At 37.1% G+C, this 23,019-nt stretch overlaps 1 protein-coding gene across 3 annotated transcripts in view; it reads left to right on the forward strand.

Moving 5' to 3' along the window:
* The window catches only part of Unc13c (unc-13 homolog C), a 601,300-nt gene that overhangs the window by 455,436 nt on the left and 122,845 nt on the right, over positions 1-23,019 (forward strand). For all 3 annotated transcript variants that reach the window (XM_058584813.1, XM_058584812.1, XM_058584814.1), the window contains 3 exons: positions 14,201-14,327; positions 21,181-21,277; positions 21,970-22,113. In XM_058584813.1, the coding sequence (XP_058440796.1) occupies positions 14,201-14,327; positions 21,181-21,277; positions 21,970-22,113 (368 nt within the window). The remainder of the gene's footprint in view (positions 1-14,200; positions 14,328-21,180; positions 21,278-21,969; positions 22,114-23,019) is intronic.

The following is a 23,019-nucleotide window of genomic DNA, read 5'->3' on the forward strand; positions in this document are numbered from 1 at the left end:
TGGTAAACTGACGTCACCACACCTGTTTTTGACTGACCGCAGCTCATTCAGCCATAGAACAGGTAATTTCAGGCTGCAATTCGCCTGCGGCTTGCAGACAGATTGCTAGGGTTCAGCGCCTGGGGGCTTCTTAAAATCTGATCTTATCGGAGTGAACACGGAGCGCGGGGCGGCCGAGTTCCGGCTCCCGGAACCGTCCCGGAACCGCCCTGGCTCAGGGCTGCGGAGCCTGCGGAGGCTGCTTCTTGGACCCTGCTACTATCAGAGCAAACACCAAGCACCAAGAAGCCGAATTCCAGCTCCCGGAACTGAGCCCGCGGGGACTGCTTCTTGGAGCTTACACTTATAGGAGCTTACACCGAGCACAGAGCGGCCGAGTTCCGGCTCCCGGAACCGTCCCGGAACCGCCCTGGCTCAGGGCTGCGGAGCCCGCGGAGGCTGCTTCTTGGACCCTGCTACTATCAGAGCATACACCAAGCACTAAGCGGCCGAATTCCGGCTCCCGGAACTGAGCCCGCGGGGGCTGCTTCTTGGAGCTTACACTTATAGGAGCTTACACCGAGCACGGAGCGGCCGAGTTCCGGCTCCCGGAACTTCCCTGGACCGGGGCTAGGAGCCCGCGGAAACTGTGTCTCGGTCCGGGTCCTGCTGAGGGCAGGTCAGGACTCACCCGTTGCTTGGGTTGCCTGGCAAGGGGAACGAAATGCTGCCATTCGCATAGGATACCAACATGGCAGAGATCTGATGTCAGCAGAAAGCGGTGGAGGAGAGATCTTCATCAATACCAGCGGTGACATAAGCAGTTGGTCTCCTGGTAAGGGGGGTGAGGCTCAGTCACCCGAGTCTCCTCAATTTGTCCTCGAGCCGGAGGGAAGGAGCCGGGCCGCCGCCAGCCCCCGGAGCAGGCCCAGCGGCTCGCCAGCGTGGTGACCGCGTGACCCCAATTGGAGAGGGGGCGGAGCGGAGCCGCCACCCACACCCGCCAGGTGGGCAGACCCACGACCCAGTAGTACATGGGCGTGGTAGGAGGGGCAGGGCAGAGCCGCCCTTCGCGCTTGCAAGGTAAACAGACCTGTGACAGCCTGGCGGGTCAGGCCCAGTGGCCTGCCAGTGTGGTACACACGTCACCCCAACTCGAGTAGGGGCAGAGCAGATCCTTATCCCACGCCCGGATCAGGCCCTGCCGGTGTGGTGGTCACGTGACCCCAATTGGAGTGGGGGTGGAGCGGAACCGCCACCCGTGCCCGCAGGGTGAGCAGACCAGTGATCAACCTGCAGATCAGGCCCAGGGGTCCGCAGGCGTGGTAGGAGGGGCAGGGCAGATCCGCCGCCCGCGCCTTCAAGGTAGGCAGACCTACAACAGACCGGCGGATCAGGCCCAGGAGCCTGCCGGCGTGGTACAAACACCACCCTAATTGGAGTAGTGACAGAGCAGAGTCGCCTCCCTTGCCAGGAACAGACCCAGCGTCCTGCAGGCGGGGTAGTCACGACACCGCAAATGGAGTAGGGGCAAAGCAGAGCCTCCACCCGTGCCCGAAAGGTGGGCAGATCTGCGACCGACCAGCGGGACAGGCCCAGTGGCCTGCTGGTACGACAGACACGTCACCCCAATTGGAGTAGGGGCAGAACAGAGCCGCCACCAGCTCCCAGAACAGGCCCAGTGACCTGCCGGCGTGGTAGCCACGACACCCCAATTGGAATAAGGAGAGAGCAGAGCCGCCGCCCGCACCTGCAGGAAAGATACGCAAGCAGTATGAAAAGACAAGGAAAGAAAGGACCACAAGCAATGCAGGTCAACGCAACTTTAGAAGAGATAACAGCTGCAGCAGATGGAATGTCAGATAAAGAATTCAGGATATACATGCTTCAGATGATCTGGAGTATCAAGGAAGACATTAAACAGCAAAATCAGACAATGAAAGATCACTTCGACAACGAATTACGCAAACAAATCCAGGAAGCAAAGGATCAACTATACAGGGAGATAGAGGTTATAAAAAACAAGCAATCAGAAATCCTAGAAATGCAGGAAGCAATAAACCAACTTAAAAACTCAATGGAGAATACTACCAACAGAGTAGAACACTTAGAAGATAGAACATCAGACAATGAAGACAAAGTATTTCAACTGGAAAAGAACATAGACAGCTCAGCAAGACTGTTAAGAAACCATGAGCAGAACATCCAAGAAATATGGGATAACATTAAGAGACCAAACTTAAGAGTCATTGGGATACAGGAAGGTACAGAGCTCCAAACCAAAGGAATGAGCAGTCTATTCAATGAAATAATACAAGAAAACTTCCCAGACTTGAAGAATGAGACAGAATCCCAAATCCTAGAAGCCTACAGGACGCCGAATGTGCAAAATCATAAGAGATCCACACCTAGACACATTATAATGAAGATGCCCAACATACAGAATAAGGAGAGAATTTTAAAAGCTACAAGAGAAAGGAAGCAGATTACATTTAGGGGCAAGCCAATCAGGATAACAGCTGATCTTTCAACACAGACTCTGAAAGCTAGAAGATCCTGGAATAACATATTTCAAACACTGAAAGAAAATGGGTTCCAACCAAGAATTGTGTATCCAGCGAAATTAAGCTTCAGGATGGAGAATGAAATTAAAACCTTCCACGATAAACAAAAGTTTAAAGAATTCGCAGCTAGAAAACCATCTCTTCAAAACATCCTAGCCAAAGTATTACAGGAAGAGGAAATGGAAAATAACAATGAAAACCAACAGTGGGAGGTAGGACAGTAAAGGGGGGGGGGAAACAATCAAAGAGGAAAACAAACAATGTTTAGTAACATAAATAAACAAATATGGCTGGAAGAACAACCCATATCTCAATAATAACCCTAAATGTTAATGGCTTAAACTCACCAATTAAGAGACACAGGCTAGTAGAATGGATCACAAAACAAGACCCAACAATATGCTGCCTACAGGAGACGCATTTGATAGGAAAAGACATACATAGGCTGAAGGTGAAAGGTTGGGAAAAATCATATCACTCATATGGACTTCGGAAACAAGCAGGCGTGTCCATACTCATATCAAATAAAATAGATTTCAAGCCAAAGTTAATCAAAAGAGATAAAGAGGGACACTACATACTGCTTAAGGGAACCATACACCAACAAGACATAACAATCATAAATATTTATGCCCCAAACAATGGTGCAGCTATGTTCGTCAAACAAACTCTTCTCAAGTTCAAGAGTCTAATAGACCACCACACCATAATCATGGGAGACTTCAACACACCTCTCTCGCCACTGGACAGATCTTCCAAACAAAAGTTGAATAAGGAAACTATAGAACTCAATAACACTATTAATAACCTAGACCTAATTGACATATATAGAGTATACCACCCAACATCAAGCAGTTACACTTTTTTCTCAGCAGCACATGGATCCTTCTCAAAAATAGATCATATATTATGTCACAGGGCAACTCTTAGACAATATAAAGGAGTAGAGATATTACCATGCATCTTATCTGATCATAATGGAATGAAACTGAAAATCAACGATAAAAGAAGGAAGGAAAAAGCATACATCAATTGGAGAATGAACAATAGGTTACTGAATGATCAATGGGTTATAGAAGACATCAAGGAGGAAATTAAAAAATTCTTAGAGATAAATGAAAACACAGACACAACATATCGGAATCTATGGGACACATTGAAAGCAGTTCTAAGAGGAAAATTCATTGCTTGGAGTTCATTCCTTAAAAAAAGAAAAAACCAACAAATAAATGATCTCATACTTCATCTCAAAATCCTTGAAAAAGAAGAGCAAAACAACAGCAAAAGAAGTAGAAGGCAAGAAATAATTAAAATCAGAGCTGAAATTAATGAAATCGAAACAAAAGAAACAATTGAAAAAATTGACAAAACTAAAAGTTGGTTCTTTGAAAAAATAAACAAAATCGACAGACCCTTAGCGATGCTAGTGAAGAGAAGAAGAGAGAGAACTCAAATTACTAGCATACGGGATGAAAAAGGCAATATCACAACAGACACTTCAGAAATACAGAAGATAATCAAAAACTATTTTGAATCCTTATACTCCAATAAATTAGAAGATAGTGAAGGCATAGATAAATTTCTTAAGTCATATGATCTGCCCAGATTGAGTCAGGAGGATATAGAAAACCTAAACAGACCAATATCAATTGAGGAGATAGAAGAAACCATAAAAAGACTACCAACTAAGAAAAGCCCAGGTCCCGATGGGTATACAGCAGAATTTTACAAAACCTTTAAAGAAGAACTAATACCAATACTTTTCAAGCTACTTCAGGAAATAGAAAAGGAGGGAGAACTTCCAAATTCATTCTATGAGGCCAACATCACCCTGATACCTAAACCAGACAAAGACACTTCAAAGAAAGAAAACTACAGACCAATATCTCTAATGAACCTAGATGCAAAAATCCTCAATAAAATTCTGGCGAATCGGATACAAAAACATATCAAAAAAATTGTACACCATGATCAAGTAGGATTCATCCCTGGGATGCAAGGCTGGTTCAATATACGGAAATCAATAAATGTTATTCACCACATCAATAGACTTAAAAATAAGAACCATATGATCATCTCGATAGATGCGGAAAAAGCATTTGACAAAGTACAGCATCCCTTTATGTTCAAAACTCTAGAAAAACTAGGGATAACAGGAACATACCTCAATATTGTAAAAGCAATCTATGCTAAGCCTCAGGCTAGCATTATTCTGAATGGAGAAAAACTGAAGGCATTCCCTCTAAAATCTGGAACAAGACAGGGATGCCCTCTCTCTCCACTTCTCTTCAACATAGTTCTCGAAACACTGGCCAGAGCAATTAGACAGACGAAAGAAATTAAAGGCATAAAAATAGGAAAAGAAGAAATTAAATTATCACTATTTGCAGATGATATGATTCTATATCTAGCAGACCCAAAAGGCTCTACAAAGAAACTATTAGAGCTAATAAATGAATTCAGCAAAGTGGCAGGATTTAAAATCAACACGCATAAATCAAAGGCATTCCTGTATATCAGCGACAAATCCTCTGAAATGGAAATGAGGACAACCACTCCATTCAAAATATCTTCAAAAAAAATAAAATACTTGGGAATCAACCTAACAAAAGAGGTGAAAGACTTATACAATGAAAACTACAGAACCCTAAAGAGAGAAATAGAAGAAGATCTTAGAAGATGGAAAAATATACCCTGTTCATGGATAGGCAGAACTAACATCATCAAAATGGCGATATTACCAAAAGTTCTCTATAGGTTTAATGCAATGCCAATCAAAATCCCAATGGCATTTCTTGTAGAAATAGAGAAAGCAATCATGAAATTCATATGGAAAAATAAAAGACCCAGAATAGCAAAAACAATGCTAAGCAAGAAGTGTGAATCAGGCGGTATAGCGATACCAGACTTCAAACTATACTACAGAGCAATAGTAACAAAAACAGCATGGTACTGGTACCAAAACAGGCGTGTGGACCAATGGTACAGAATAGAGGACACAGAAACCAATCCACAAAACTACAACTATCTTATATTTGATAAAGGGGCTAAAAGCATGCAATGGAGGAAGGATAGCATCTTCAACAAATGGTGCTGGGAAAACTGGAAATCCATATGCAACAAAATGAAACTGAATCCCTTTCTCTCGCCATGCACAAAAGTGAATTCAAAATGGATCAAGGAACTTGATATCAAATCAGAGACGCGCCGTCTGATAGAAGAAAAAGTTGGCTACGATCTACAGTCGGTGGGGTCGGGCTCCAAATTCCTCAATAGGACACCCATAGCACAAAAGTTAATAACTAGAATCAACAAATGGGACTTACTCAAACTAAGAAGTTTTTTCTCAGCAAAAGAAACAATAAGAGAGGTAAATAGGGAGCCTACATCCTGGGAACAAATCTTTACTCCTCACACTTCAGATAGAGCCCTAATATCCAGAGTATACAAAGAACTCAAAAAATTAGACAATAAGAGAACAAACAACCCAATCAACAAATGGGCCAAGGACCTGAACAGACACTTCACAGAGGAGGACATACAGTCAATCAACAAGTACATGAAAAAATGCTCAACATCTCTAGCTGTCAGAGAAATGCAAATCAAAACCACCCTAAGATACCATCTCACTCCAGTAAGATTGGCAGCCATTAGGAAGTCAAACAACAACAAGTGCTGGCGAGGATGTGGGGAAAAGGGTACACTTGTACATTGCTGGTGGGACTGCAGATTGGTGCAGCCAATTTGGAAAGCAGTATGGAGATTTCTTGGAAAGCTGGGAATGGAGCCACCATTTGACCCAGCTATTCCCCTTCTTGGTCTATTCCCTAAAGACCTAAAAAGAGCATGCTACAGGGACACTGCTACATCGATGTTCATAGCAGCACAGTTCACAATAGCAAGACTGTGGAACCAACCTAGATGCCCTTCAATAGACGAATGGATAAAAAAAATGTGGCATTTATACACAATGGAGTATTACTCTGCATTAAAAAATGACAAAATCATAGAATTTACAGGGAAATGGATGGCATTAGAGCAGATTATGCTAAGTGAAGCTAGCCAATCCCTAAAAAACAAATGCCAAATGTCTTCTTTGATATAAGGAAAGTAACTAAGAACAGAGTAGGGACGAAGAACAGGAGAAGAAGATTAACATTTAACAGGGATGAGAGGTGGGAGGGAAAGGGAGAGAGAAGGTAAATTGCACGGTAATGGAAGGAGACCCTCAGGGTTATACAGTGGAGGGGGTAGAGAGAGAGGAGGGGAGGGGAGGGGAGAGGTGGGGAGGGGGGAGGGTGGATGATGGGAAAGGCAGCGGAGCACAACAGACACTAGTATGGCAATTTGTAAATCAATGGATGTGTAACTGATGTGAATCTGCAATCTGTGTATGGGGTGAAGGTGGGAGTTCATAACCCACTAGAATCAAAGTGTGGAATATGATATGTCAAGAAATTTGTAATGTTTTGAACAACCCACAATAAAAAATTAAAAAAAAAAAAAAAAAAAAAAAAAAGAATACAAACAATAGGAAATAGTCCACAATGGTGGGCCAGAGGGAAGCAGTATCTGAGTCGCTCTGTGACCTGGGGTTCAAGTTGTAAGAATATGGCTTCTCTGCCGGCAATAGTCCTGCCCCCTGTGCAGGAAGCACCGTGCTCATCCAGGGCTCCAGGCCTCAGCATCTGAGTAGGACTAGCAGCGGTGGCAGCAGCACCCGCGAAGGACTTTCGGCCACCCACTTGAGCCGAAATTAGAGATGCTGCTCCCATGGAGAACACCCAGCAGCTTCCCAGGAGTAAGAACTCCAGCCACCACCCATGTGTGGATGCCCATCTGCCAACGTGGGGAATCCCCTGGTTGCCACCATCTTGGGACTCTGCAGAAGCCTACAGAATCTCCTACATGTAGAACCTGTCTGCACCCAGAAACTTCACACAGGCTCTAAAGTCAGCCAACACTGCAAGCCACAGAGCTCATCGCTGAACTCATCATCCAACACCATCGCCTGGCTCGCCCCACCTGGCCAGACACCCCACCGTTGAAAGCAGGAGCCTCCATCTTGGGTCACCTTCATCACCATCTTCCAGGTATCCAGTTTATCCAGTTTGTAACTCCCCACTCTCCCCAGCAGCCACTAACCCAGAACAGTGTCATCCTGGTTACCTTCACCATCCTGAGGGCAGAGAAACCAGCTAACAACAGAGGACCCCACCTATTGAATGAGAAGGAAAACAGGAAAGTTACTGATAATCAGCCAAAACAAGCCCTGTATCTTCCTTCAAGATTCCCCCCACCACCTTTTCCCTCTCCCTCTCCTGTCTCTGTCCCTCACATCCCCAACATATGTAAAACCAAGTACTTTGCATGAATTAGGATTTTGAAGTCTGGGATGACTGAATAGTATATTACGTTGTGTTGTGTATTCTTTTTTATTTTTTAATTTTTTTCTTTTTTTCCCACCAATTTCTGCTATTTTAACATTTTAAATTTTTCTTGTATATATGTGTGTTTGTTTTCTGTACTCTACTGTCTTCCCACTTACTTGTCTACCCAAAGATACTTCCTCTCCTTTTTCCTCTTTAGATTTCTCTTTCACACTTCCTAAGGTATAACAACTCTATATCCTCACCTCCTACTCCTCACCCCTGGTTCTTTGTCTACCATCAGAAACTGTAAACCCTTTTATAACCCTACTGAATATCTTGTAGATAATAATTGAATTTACCATATCTGAACATTGTGACCAAACTGTAAATGTCTTATTAGTAAATCTTTGTTTTTTTAGGGTGTATATTGTTTATATTGGAATCTGATAACATTGTCCTTCACCTCAAAGGAGAGGTATTGGATTCCTACAGGGGCACAATAAGCCTATAGGGTAAAATTGGTAATGCCTAGGATGCACAGTGCTAGAAGGGAAGACACACAAGCAATATGAAAAGACAAGGGAAGAAAGTGCCCTAAACAAATCAAGACACTTCATTATTAGAATCCATGGCCAGCACAGCAGAAGATTTGACAGAGAAGGAGTTCAGTATGTACATAATTAAAATGTTTTTGAATTAAAAGATGATATAAGAGAGCAAATACAGGCAGCAAAAGATAATTTTGACAAAGAACTACATAAAAAAATACAGGAAGCAAAAGATTACTTCAATGGGGATATAGAGGTTTTTTAAAAAAAAAACACAGAAATCCTTGAAATGAAACAATAAACCAAATTAAATTTCAATGGAAAGCATCACCAAGAGATTAGAGCACTTAGAAGACAGGACCTAAGACAATGAAGACAAAATATATAATCCTGAAAAGAGTGTATACCACATAATGAAAATGTTAAGAAACCATGAGCCGAACAAACGAGAAATATGGGAAAGCATAAAAAGGCCAAATTTAATAGTTATTGGGATAGAGGAAGGAATACAGTTCCAAACCAAAGGAATGAACAATCTATTCAATGAAATAATATCAGAAAATTTTTTGAACATAAAGGATGAATTGGAAAACCAAATTCAACAGGCTTATAGGACACCAAATGTACAATATCATAACAGATCCACACCAAGGCACATTATAATGAAAATGCCTAGCATACAGAATAAGGAGAGAATATTAAAAGTCATGAAAGAAAAGAATCAGATTACATATAGGGGGAAACCAATTAGACTATGTGCAGATTTTTAAACCCAGACCCTGAAAGCTAGAAGGTCCTGGAACAGCATATATCAAGCTCTGAAAGAAAATGGATTACAACCAAGAATCTTATATCCAGCAAAATTAAGCTTTAGATTTGATGATGAAATTAAAGCCTTCTATGATAAACAGAAGTTAAAAGATGTTAAAACTCAAAGGCCTTCACTATAGAACATCATTGGCAAAATGTTCCATGAAGAGGAATTGAAAAACAACAATGAAAATCAGCAAAGGGAGGTTTAATCTAAAGGAAAAATGAGTCAAAAGACAAACCAAGTCAAGTTAAATACCAAAAATAAATAAAATGTCTGGAAATACAAATCATGTCTCAATAATAACCCTGACTGTTAATAACCTAAACTCACCAATCAAAAGACTTAAACTGGCAGATTGGATTTTTTTTTTAAAGACTCAACAATATGCTGCCTCCAAGAGATTCACCTCATAGGAAAAGACATACACAGACTGAAGGTTAAAGGTTGGGAAAAATCATACCACTCACATGGACTGTGGAAGCAAGCAGAGGTTTCCATCCTCATATCAAATAAAGTAGACTTCAAAGTTAATCAAAAGGGATAAAGAAGGAAACAATTCATCAACAAGATATAACAATAACAGATTTATATGCCCCAAACAATGGAGCATCTACGTTCATCAAACATAATCTTCTCAGGTTCACATTTCTTAAATAGACCACAACACAATAATTCTGGGTGATTTTAACACACATCTTTCACCACTGGATAGCTCTTCCAAAAACAAAAGAAACTATGGATCTCAGTAATACAATCAATAACTTAGACTTAACTGACATATATAGACTATATCATCCTTCAATGAGAGAATACACTTTCTTCTCAGCAGTACATGGATCCTTCTCTAAAATAGACCATATACTATGCCTCAAAGCAACTCTTACCAAATACAAAAAAGTAGAGATATTACCCCGCATTCTATCAGATCATAATGGAATGAAATTAGAAATCAATGATAAAATAAGAAAATAAAAGCTACTCCAATGCCTAGAGATTAAATAATATGCTACTGAATGAATAATGGGCTGCAAAAGATATCAAGGAGGACATAAAAAGATTCTTAGAGGTGAATGAGAACACAGATACAATGTATCAAAATCTCTGGGACACTATGAAGGCAGTACTAGGAGAAAAGTTCATTGCATGGAGTTTATTCCTCAAAAAAAGAAAAAGTCAACAAATAAATGACTTAACATTACATCTCAAAATCTTAGAAAAAGAAGAACAAATCAACACCAAAAGCATAAGACATGAAATAATTAGAATTATAGCTGAAATCAATGAAATTGAAACAAAAGAAATAATTGAAAAAATTGACAAAACAAAATGTTGATTCTTTGAAAAAATAAATAAAATTGACAGACTCTTAGCCATGCTAATAGAAAGAAGGAGAGAAAAAAACTCAAATTATTAATGTGATGAAAAAGAAAATATCATGACAGACATTACAGAAATACAGAGATAATTGGAAATTATTTTGAAAACTTGTGCTACAATAAAATAGAAAATATCAAAGGCATCAAAACATTTCTAGAGTTATATGATTTGCCCAAATTGAATAAGGATGATATACACAATTTAAACAGATCAATTTCAAGTGACAAAATAGAAAATGCCATCAGAAGTCTTCCAACCAAGAAAAGCCCAGGACTAGATGGATACACAGCCGAGTTCTATAATATCTTTAAAGAGGAACTAATACCAATACTCCTCAATTTATTTCAGGAAACAGAAAACGAGAGAGCACTTCCAAACTCATTCTATGAGGCCAATGTCACCCTGATTCCAAAACCAGGCAAAGACACATCAAAGAAAGAAAACTTCAGATGAATATCTCTAATGAATATGGATGCAAAAATTTTCAATAAAATTCTGGCAAATCAAACACGAAAACATATCAAAAGTAGTGCACCATAATCAAGTGGGGTTCATTCCATAGATGCAAGGTTTGTTCAACATATGGAAATCAATAAATGTAATTCATCACATCAATAGACTTAAACATAAGAACTATATGATCATCTCAATAGATGAAGAAAGAGCATTGGACAAAATGTAGCATCCCCTCATGTCCAAAAACTAGGGATAACAGGAACATTTCTTAACATTGTAAAAGCTATCTATGCTAAGCCCCAGGCCAACATTATTCTAAATGGAGAAAAATTGAAGGCATTCCCTCTAAAAACTGGAACAAGACAGGGATTTCCTCTTTCACCACTTCTATTTAACATAGTTCTTGAAACACTAGCCAGAGTAATTAGACAGAAGGAAGAAATTAAAGGGATATATATAGGTAAAGAAGAACTCAAATTAGCACTATTTGCCAATGATATGATTTTATACCTAGAAGACTTAAAATATTCTACCCGAAAACTTCTAGAACTAGTAAATGAATGCAGCAAAGTAGTAGAATACAAAATCAACACCCATAAATCAAAGGCATTTCTGTGTATCAGTGACAAATCCTCTAAAAGAGAAACGAGGAAAACTACCCCATTTATAATAGCCTCAAAAAAAATATTTGGGAATCAACCTAACAAAAGAGGTGAAAGACCTCTACAACAAAAACTATAGAACACTAAAGAAAGAAATTAAGACCTTAGAAGATGGAAAGATTTCCCTTTTTCTTGGATTGGCAGAATTAATATTGTCAAAATGACCATTAATATTGTCAAAATGACCATATTACCAATATTTTATAAATAGATGTAATTTAAAGTAAACTTAAAAATATATTTTAGAGTTAAAATTTAATTGAAGTTCATGCATCTAAATTTTAAAATATAAAGCAATTTACACTTCTAGCATTCAATGTCGATTTAATTGGCAGAAAATCAATATCAGATTTCATGTATATTACACCTGGAACTACGCATATACAAACCTAAAAGTAATATGAATTATGTTTTATTCAAAATATTCCCCATCTATCGTGTGTATCCGTTTTGATTCATGAATACCTTCAGAAGCATTAGTTGGAATTAAATAAAAGTAAAACATGTGTGTCAATTAACTTAAAAATCATAGTTTATTACGCAACAATATATTACATTTCAGTTGTCCAGGGTAGAACTTGGCATGTTAGTTTGCCATATACCTCACCTATGTGCTTTCACAGTGCAAGTTTCTCCCCACACTCCAAAGCAGTTATTCTATTGGTCATTACTGGAACAGCTTGCCACAGTTTGTAGCATTTGGACGTAGTCAACTTTTATGTTTTAGAACTTAGGGCAAAAGATGGTCCAGAATGCTTTTTTTCTGGGGTTCAGAGGGTATTAATCATAAATTCAGGTGTTGCTAGTCATGAGAGAAGATATTTAGCATTCCAGCTTGCTTTCTACAGCACCAAGAATGGGATCCCACATGATTGAGGAGCCATGAGCCACTTAATTTGTGATATGTTGAGACCTCTAAATGTGTGGGTAAAGGGTAAGGACCTCACCATGTTGTGTTGCAGGGTAGTATTGTGTTAAGTTCCTACCTATGAATTTTTCCTTTTAAGAAATGAAGGGATACTAGATATTTAACAGGATAGGCTGGGAGAACCAACATCAAAAGGTGAAAAAGATGAGCTGGGGTGTGGCTCAGAAGTAGAGCGCTTGCCTAGCATGCGTGAGGCACTGGGTTTGATCCTCAGCACCACATAAGTATAAAATAAAGATATTGTGTCCACCTATAACTAACTAAATAAATAAATAAATAAAGTGAAAAAGAATGAAATACATTTGGAGATAGCTGAAGCAAAACATCTTGTTCATAATTTTGCTTGGTGGTTGGCTTATAAGTACTAGTTTATTACTGTTGTTTCTTTGTAAGTACATATATCTGTGCTTCTCTCTCTTTCTCCTGACATATTGTCTTGAATTAATCTTTGTTGAGAGCATTTTAAAACGTTTGATTTGGGGTTGTAATCTTTCTTTTGTATACGATAGGAGTTTAAGTCCCTCTATAGACAGGTTTTAGAAAACAGGGATAACCTAAATCTTTTCATAACAATTTAATTGCTTCAATTAGTATTTTCAGAATTCAGCCCAGAATGTAATATAGAATGTTTTTACTATGAATCAAAGCCTTGAGCTTAGAGGAGAATCATCGATCTCCAACAGAACTTCTCAAAGCATATTGTCAATCTGAATATAGCTAGGGATATTTTGGGTTTGAGTTTGGTTGTGTTTATAATTTAGCCAGAATTGGCCAAGATAATATGGGGCAGGGGGGAATCAACATGTTCAGTAGCATTATTACATGTCTCTCCTCCCTAGTTTTTATAAGTCCAGGTCATAAAAACAGTTTTAAGCTATATTTTTCAAGCAAGATGGAAAATAATGTCACATATTAGTAAAACTCTTCTAACAAAATATCAAAAAAGCTACAGGATGCAAAATAATTTTAGTTGAACTTAAAAGGTAAAGAAAAAATCATATGGCTGATTGAGATATCTTTTCTTTTTAACTTTCTTAATATTTTAAGTATTAAATAATTAGGCCAGAAATGTTATCTACTTATTCACATGTTCTGTACTAATCAGTGAATATGATGCCTAGTTTGAATCATGTTTTATCCATGCTTAGAGGTCTTATTCTGTCACTTTGCATCTGGCTAAAAGAAGTCAAAATATGAACGTTTGCTGATAAATGGAAAAATCTTAAGTATGCTCTTATACTTTAAGCCTATCAAAATTCTCACCTTTTTAGCAGGACTTATTAGAACATTCAAGTTATTTCACATTGTTGCTTGAGATGCCATTATTTTTGCATTTTGAAATTTCAGGTCTGCCTTCAGCAATTTACTTTGCCTTTACCTCTAATACACTCTTCTCTTCTTGTTATAAATACCACTAATCTACCTCTATAGGTAGATTGGAGTACAGCAGCACCGTTGGCAAACCAAACTTTATTAATTGTTTGATGTTATCTGTTATAGAACATGAGAAGCAGCGATTATGCAAGAGCACCGATTATATGAATTTGCATTTCAAAGTGAAATGGTTTTATAATGAATATGTGCGCGAACTTCCTGCCTTCAAGGATGCTGTTCCTGAATACTCCTTGTAAGTACTGATTTTCAACACCCCCCCCCCAGTTTGTTCTCAATTCACAGTTCTGTAAAATTACAGCTGAATTGTGTAGCACTAAAATCTCCTCACATAGTTTTCATTTGAAAACAGACAGTTCTGTCATAAAGTTAACATTAAAAGATTTGTATCTCTTTGAGCCATATTTAATTGAATGGTGTTGCATTTTTGAGTATCTTTTGTTTGTATATTCAATACAGAGAGAGAAAGAAATAAACACTAAGAAATTGTTTACATGACGACATTACTTCCTATTGAAAGTGCTAGAATGCAAGATGTCCTAATGAGGGTGGTTATATATTGATCTATATCATCAGATTTTTCTCTTTTACTTGAGCATCTATCTTAGAAATTCACATTTCTAAATTGGAAATCATTATTTAGCCAGTAAATTTTATTTGCATTAGAAATCTATATCATTTCATTTAAGGGTTCTTCCATGTCACTGTACCAAGTGCTACAAGGCAATAATGCAAAAGAGGAAGAGCTTGCTCTCTACAGGGCTAATACTCAGGAGATATAAGTACAAAAATCATGAAAAAGCAAGGCAAATTAAACAAGTATTAACTTAAGGAGCATAAAAAAAGTATCATAGGGTCTCAGAGAAGAGAGACCTTACCCTTGTTGGGGAACTTTGCATGATATTTGTGAATGGGATAGCATTTAATGTAGACTTTGAAAAGTTGGTCAGGTTATGGCAAGAAAAGGGAGAAAAACATTAAGATAGAAATGAAAGTTGTGATTATAGTCATGTATTTTGAAATATGTTGGCTATGGTTCATAAGAAATAGTGTTATTCTAGTGAGACAGGGTATTTCATGTTTTGAATGTTTTGAATCATGTTTTATCCATGCTTAGAGGTCTAATTCTGTAAGTAGAAATGAAATCAGAAGAAAGTGATATAGGAAAAGTAATTTTGAAAAAAGATCATTGTAAATAGATTCTGTGAAGCTTATACTGACTGCATTCATTAAACTTTGTGGGAATTGGAAGAGACAGAATGGGGGGAAGAAAAGAGATTTAGAAGGTAATGAGCAATGTAATGATGGCATATTAATAGCCTCTAATATACCTCTAACAGACATGGATAAGGTAGAGTAGGGCAGTAAGAAAGGTTAAAAGCTAAAATTATGAAGGGGAGGTGAGAAGATGTTAGTCAAAGGACACAAAACTTCAGTTAGATCGGAGCAATAAGTTTAAAAGATCTATTATACAACACGGCAACTACAGTTAATAACAGCATATTGTATTCTTAAAAATTGCTAAGAATTGGGCTGGGGATGTGGCTCAAGCGGTAGCGTGCTCACCTGGCATGCATGTGGCCCAGGTTTGATCCTCAGCACCACATACAAACAAAGATGTTGTGTCCGACGAAAACTAAAAAATAAATATTAAAAAAAAATTCTCTCTCTTTCTCTCTCTCTTAAAAAAAATTGCTAAGAATCAATTTTATGTGTTCTCACCCTAAAAAGTCTTAAGTGAGGTAACACATATGTTAATCAGCTTGATTTAAGCATCCCATAATGCACATGTATTTCAAAACATTTGCATGTAGTAAATATGTACATCTTCATCAATCAAAAATACAAATATAAAATAAAACCATATACTTTATATTTTAAAAGATTATATTAATAATATAGAATGATTGAAGTGAGAATGCAAAGGGTAAAGATATGTGGGATAGAAATTTTAATAATAGAATTTATAGAATTTGTCAACTAAATGCATATGGAGATAAAATAATGAGGAATTAAACATGAAGTATGTGCGCCTAAGCAGTTGGTGGTATCATTGGGAAAAGGAGAGTAAAACAAAAGAGCTATTTGCCAGAGCCATCTGCTTCTGGCTCTGCCTAGACTTACTTCACTAAACTAAAAGCTGAATAATAACATTCACTGAAGACCAACTATAAAACGTGAATAAGATTAAAAAGCATCACAAAGCAGTCCAGGATGTAGAAATTCGCCAAGCAGGCAACTGCATGGTGCAGCTTTTCCCCTGAGTTCCCCACCCACATATATTTCCCAATTTGCAATAGAGATCTCTGGACCAAAAAAAGAATTTGGAGCAATCTCCTTGGGCTGCTAATAATAATAATAATAATAATAATAATAATGGTGTACAGGGATGTAAAGGCTGCATGGACTCATGGGGTCAAGATTGGAAAGAAATGGGAACTACATAGACAGGAACATAGGATTGTACATGTAGTTTCCCCTTGAGGTATTTTCTGATCCTCACCTGCCTATGTGTAGAGATTTAGGAAGAAAAAAATCAAGTAGAAAGTGAGAGATTGAAAACTAAAAGGAGATTTTGGCAGTCTTACAGCACTATAGGGACAAAAGTTAGAGGTCAAGCCTTATTAGAAAAGAAGGAATATTTTAAACACTCAGGGCCTCTAGGTGAAATCCCTGGAGGGCTTTGTCCTAGAAATAAGAGCAAACTAGAAATAGACCACGAAACCCAGCCTGTCTAGATCAAGATAGTCTCCCTGAATTCTGACTAAAAGGAAAAAAAAATCTTCTCTGGAGTAAATGATCAACAAAAGGTCCACAGTATTTCATAGACAACATATAATATTCAACAAAAAATTAAGGGCAACAGGATCTGAATGGCTAGCATCTAAGAGAAAATGCAGGTATTAATTAGACGTACCAGACACAGACTTTAATCTTTAATGTATACTTCTAAAATGTTTGAAATTTCAACAGAAAAAAAAATTGAACCTGAAGGAAAAATAAAATAGAAATTATAGAACTAAAGTAAAATGAAATTAGAAATATAATATATGATGTTATGAGCTGATTGTAAACAGCAGAAAAGGACAAAAAATAATTAGAAGATAGGTTTGAAGGAAATATCTATGTGAAAACAGAGAGAAACAAAAAGTTCAAAGTATAGGGAAAAAAAAGAAACAAGTGCTATCTGGTACAAAGTATAAAGGGCTAACATACAAATAATTAAGTACTCGAAAAGAACAGAGAAGACATGAGACCACAAATCATGCAACACAAAAAAATTGTTTTGTCCATTGATGGATTGTACACATGGTGGTATGTCATGCAACCCAGGTTTGTAGTGGACTACAAACTAGTAACTACACTAGGATGCTCATACAATGAAGAAATTGCCTGATGCACTTCTCAGAACATATCCTCCTCGTTAAGCAAATCATGACTGTACTAGTGCAGTGTTTAAAAAATACTAGTTGTGGATTTTACAAAATTTATGAGAAACATGAAGCCAAAATTCAAGAAGTTATGTAAATCCTAAACAGGATGATGCAAAGAAAATGATGTACCTACAGGTACATCATTAAAAAGTGTTTGAAACCAAAAGGATGATAAAACCCTTAAAAAAGTACCAGGCTCCCGGGGTTAATAAAAAGTTAGTAACAATAATTGAAAGAAAGGTAATGCAGCTATACTAATATTGAACAAAATATACTTTAAAATAAAAATACTTTAAGAGCTGATGTAGTGACACAAGCCTGTAATCCCAGTGACTTAGTAGGCTGAGGCAGGAGGATCACAAATTCAAGGCCAACCTCAGGAACATCGTAGCAAGACCCTCTGCAATTTGGTGAAACCCTATCTCAAAAAAAGGAAGGAAAACAAAAAGGAACTGGCCATGTAGCTCAGTGGTAAAGTGCCCTTGAGGGAGGGGTGATTAAAAAAATACTTTGAGAAAAAAGTATTTCATGAGGATTTAAGGGGCAGTTCAACAAAATGTATATCAATTCTAAATTTTCATGAATCATATAACATTAGCAAAATACATTAAGCAAAAAATTGCCACAAGTAAAAGAAAAATATCAGCAGATTCACCCTTCTATTTGGATATTATGTTTCTTCAGCAATGGAGTGAACATTCAGACCAATAAATCATTAATAAAGCTTAAACAATAAGAATAGCATGTTGAGAACAGTGGTGTACACCTGTAATCCCAGAGATTTGGGAGGCTGAGACAGGAGGATTGTTAAATTCAAAGCCAACTTCAGCAATTTAGTGAGGTCCTAAGCAACTTATCCAGACTCTGTTTCAAAATAAAAAATAAAAAGGACTGGGGATATGGCTAAGTGGTAAAGCACTCTAGGTTCAATTCCTAATACAAAAAAAAAAAAATAGCTTACTTGGAGATGTCAGGCTATAAGCTATGAACCAATATCAGTGTATCAGTGTATCCATATCTAACTATCCAGAGATTCCACTATTTTTGTAGACATTATTGTATACACACCTGTATACTCACAAACATGCCTATATAAAATTTAATAGCACACAAAGACAAACTATACAATAAAATCAATCACATGGTTTTACCATTGGAAGAAATCTTAAAAACAGAAAATTAAATCAAAAGAAAGAAAATAGTCAATATGACCTGATGTAAAAATGAAATAGAAAAAAATAGGAGAAATTAGTTAAGCCAAAGATGGTTTTTAAAGACTAATAAAATTTAAAAAGCCTTAGCAAGGACAATGGGAAAGAGAAACAGAAGGTCACAAATCACTAGCTTTGGAAAAGGGCACAATAAAGATCCTAAAACAAGAAAAATAGAAAATATGTTTCCCATACATTTAGAAATTTAGACAAAATGTACAAATTTCTTTTACAATAAAACTTATTAAGCTGACATGAGAAAAATGTAAAATCTAATAAGACTATAACTATTTTTAAAATTGAACACTTAACTAAATAGTTTCACAAATAAAATCTCAGGTCCAAATGCCATTCTTACAAATGTTTGAGGAAGAAATATCACCCCTATTACAAACTTCCAGAGAACACAGGAAAACTCAAATCATTTTTCTCTTTTGAAACCAGCATATTCTTGCTACTAAAACCTACTGAGAACACAAAACATATGGATAAGAAGAATACAATTTATCTCATGAATATAGTTTTAAAAATAACTTTAATGAGATGTGAGCCAATAGAATCCAGTAATTTATAAAAGGCTAATATAATATCACCAAAGAAAATTTCTTCCTGGGATATGAAATCAGTTAAGCATTGAGAAATCAGTGTAACTCACCCTGTTTTAAAGAGTAAAGGAGAAAATCCCTGTAATCATTACACTAGACATAGAATAATAATTTGATAAAATAAAAATTAATTGGTTATAAATATATCTTACCAAGTTAATAATGGAAGGAAACTATCTAAATCTAATAAAAAGCTACCCTCCTCAAAATAACAGCAGTAAGAAAACAACCACAGAAACATGATGTTTATTGATAAAATTTTGAAAGCTTCCCCTTAAGATCAAGAATGAGACATATCTGGTCAGGCATGGTGGCACATGCCTGTAATCTCAGCTACTGGAGATCACAAATTGCAGGTCAGCTTCAGCAACTTAGTGATTTCTTGTCTTGAAATAAAATTTTAAAAGGCTATGGATATAGATCATGGTAGTGTTTGCCTAGCATGCATGAGGCACTGTGGGCTCAATCCCCAGTATGGCTAAGAAAAGAAAGAGAGAGACATATCTTATAATATTGTTCTTATTTAACATTGTACTAGAAATCATAGGCAATACAATAAGACAAGAAAGGAATGGAAAAGTGTGATTGCTGGGCTGGGGATATAGCTCAGTGGTAGAGTGCTTGCCTCACTTGCAGGAAGCCCTGGATTCAATCCCTAGCACCAAAAAAAGGAATAGAAATTATGACTGTAAACAACAAATAATGATGCTATTTTATTTGCATATGAGATAGTTGTGCACCTAGAAAATTCAAAAGAAAGTATAAGAAAATTAATATAATTAGTAAATGTAGTAGTCTATGTAAAACTTGATAAAATTTCTTTATTATGGTCACAATTAGAAAATTATATATAAAGCATACCACTTAAATAAACATTGAAATCACCAGAAATAAATGTGAGGAAGACTATGCAAGCCCTATTTTTAAGCTACTAGAGCATGTTACTAAGAGAAATTTAAGATGTGCTGAATAAAATCTACAATATTCCTAAATAGTTCAATTATTATAAAAATGGTAGTTCTCCCACATTGACAGATTCAATGTAATCCTATGAAAATTCTAAAAGTTATTTTTGTGCAAATTGATAAATTCATTAAAAATGCATGTAAAATGCAAAGGGCTAAGAATTCTCAGACATCTGAAAGAGGAAGTTTGAAAAGCTGGAAAACTACTCTTTGGTTATCAAGGCTCATTAAAAAGATACAGTAAAACTAAGTGTGGTGTTATCAAATGACAATGAACCAGAGGAAGAAGGTAGTTCAGAGATAGACTCATACATGTGCCATCACCTGATTTCCATCAAAGATATTAATTCATTGTGGTAGAATGGAGAGTGTTAAATGGTGCTGGATCAACAGGGCATCCATATAGAAAAGGAACTTAAACTGTTCTCAAAAACCATTGCAGATGGATTCTAAATCGTAAGTAAGAAGTCAGAATATTACATAGTACAGGATATTTGTGGGTATGCATAGATACTCAATGAAATAGAAGTAAGAAATATTGGAATGGCATGATAGGGGATGTAGCACACAAGGTGGATGCTTTATAGGAATTTGAAATAATTGTAGGGGAATTGCAGGGTAGGTTTTGAGAACTCAGCAGATTTGAGGTAGCATGGGAAGAACAATGAAAGAGATAGAAATTGAAGGAAAAAGAGAGAGGAATGTATTTGATGAAATAAAGGTGAAGGCATCTGAGGAAGAAAATGGAAAAGGAGAATGACAGGAGGTTTTTGCCTCTGTATTATCATACCAGGAAAAAAAAAAAACAGCATTCCTGTTAAGAACACGCAAATAATGCCCTGTGTGGTATGTAACATCGTTAATATTTTTTAGGTGGTTTGAACCTTTTGTTATGCAGTGGCTAGATGAAAATGAAGATGTGTCAATGGAATTCCTTCATGGAGCACTGGGAAGAGATAAAAAAGATGGAGTGAGTTTAAATTACTTTACGTTTGCTTATTGCTATAATTCCATCACATTGCTCACCTTTAAGCTGACAGGAATTGTTAGGCTCATTGTTATTAGTTGAGTTTCGTTTTAATACTCCAATGAATAAGATAATTTTAAAACAATTTCAAAAGATTGGTCAGAATTCTAGGAAATTGCTTGAATTAAAAACAAATGAACAAAAAACTCCATCACCCTTATTCCCTCTCCCCCACACCCAACCAACACCGCAAGATTCTTCTTCTGAAACAGGTCAGACTTTACAAGTTCCCCAGGCTTGTACTTAACTTCCTTGTCATCCTGGAAGCATTTCAGGATTTGTAGATTAGAAACACATGTCCTCCCATTCCTCTGCAACAATTCTCAAATGTCCTGAGTGACAACCAGCTCACAAAACTATTCTAATGGCCCTTAAGAGGGAAATATTTGGAAGAACCACATCCTCAATTCTGTGATGGAAAAAGCAATTAGCAGCAGCCTGTCCCATGAAATTAGTACAATTGTACTTTCCAGAAAATTGGTTGAACTATTTGAAAGTGAGTAAGCATTTTATACCTAGAAAGTGTTGGTGCATAATTTGGGAGATTCATTTGTGCATAATTTGGGAGAGTCATTTGTTCGTGTGATATAACATCCCGGTATGCTTAATGATGATTTCACCTCTTCCCTCTTCAGTTCCAGCAGACATCTGATCATGCACTCTTCTCTTGCTCCGTGGTTGATGTCTTTGCTCAGCTTAATCAGAGCTTCGAGATTATTAAGAAACTGGAATGCCCTAATCCTGAGGCATTATCTCACTTAATGAGAAGATTTGCAAAGGTAGGTTGAATGGAATGAATTTTTCCCAGGGCTGTTTGAACCTGAAAAATGTGGCAGTCTTATTTGACACAACTGCCCCAGTTCAATTTTTGTAATTGTCTACTAGCAGATTCAGTTTCCACATTTGTCTTCTGAACTCAAACATTTCCTGTTTCTTCAGTGCAGATTTATCATGTTACAAAACCTGTTTATTATTTACATGGATGACTTAGTCATTATAAATGAAGAGATTATCATAGATGGCCAAATTATTTCTGTTTCAAATATAGTACTTTCTAGCTGAAAGTAAGCCTTGGCATTTTATATATAAATGGAAAATATATTTTAGCAGATCCTGTTGCATAGTGAAAGATATAGTGAACTTGGAGTCATAAAAACTGAGTTCTGATTATAAATCAGCCAATAAGTGTCATGTGAATCTGAACAAAATTGATTTTGATGAATTTAGCTTTCTTATGTGACAGATTGATTTTGGTCAACCAAATTTCTCCTAAGGCCTTTTTTGCCTCTCAAAATGTAAGGCAGCTTACTGTGTGCTTTTAAGTTTGCCAATATTTTCAAGGAAAATGTAAGAAAGAAAAGAACCAGCTTCTGTCTATCAAATCTTACCCCCCAAAAAATCATATACCATAAAATAATTGGAAGATGACAAGAAAGGGGACACAATTCAGCCTTGAGCGTGGTGGGATCTACCCTAAATCGAGTGGAAGGAAATCTGCTGACAGCTGAAATAGAAGCTTCATGGTAAAAGTAGGGCTTATGGAAGCCTTAAAGGTTAGAAAAGTATTCTAACCAGAGGAACAGCAGGAACAAAATAGGAGGTAAAGTTGAACATGGGGGCAAGGGCAGAGGAAGAAGGTTTTTTTCAGGAGAAGAAAAAGTTGGGGGAATGAAGATAGGCTCTGA

This window comes from Marmota monax, unplaced genomic scaffold (genome assembly GCF_021218885.2).
Source record: "Marmota monax isolate L192 unplaced genomic scaffold, Marmota_monax_Labrador192_F-V1.1 WCK01_AAM20220418_F8-fsc00001, whole genome shotgun sequence".
NCBI lineage: Eukaryota > Metazoa > Chordata > Mammalia > Rodentia > Sciuridae > Marmota > Marmota monax.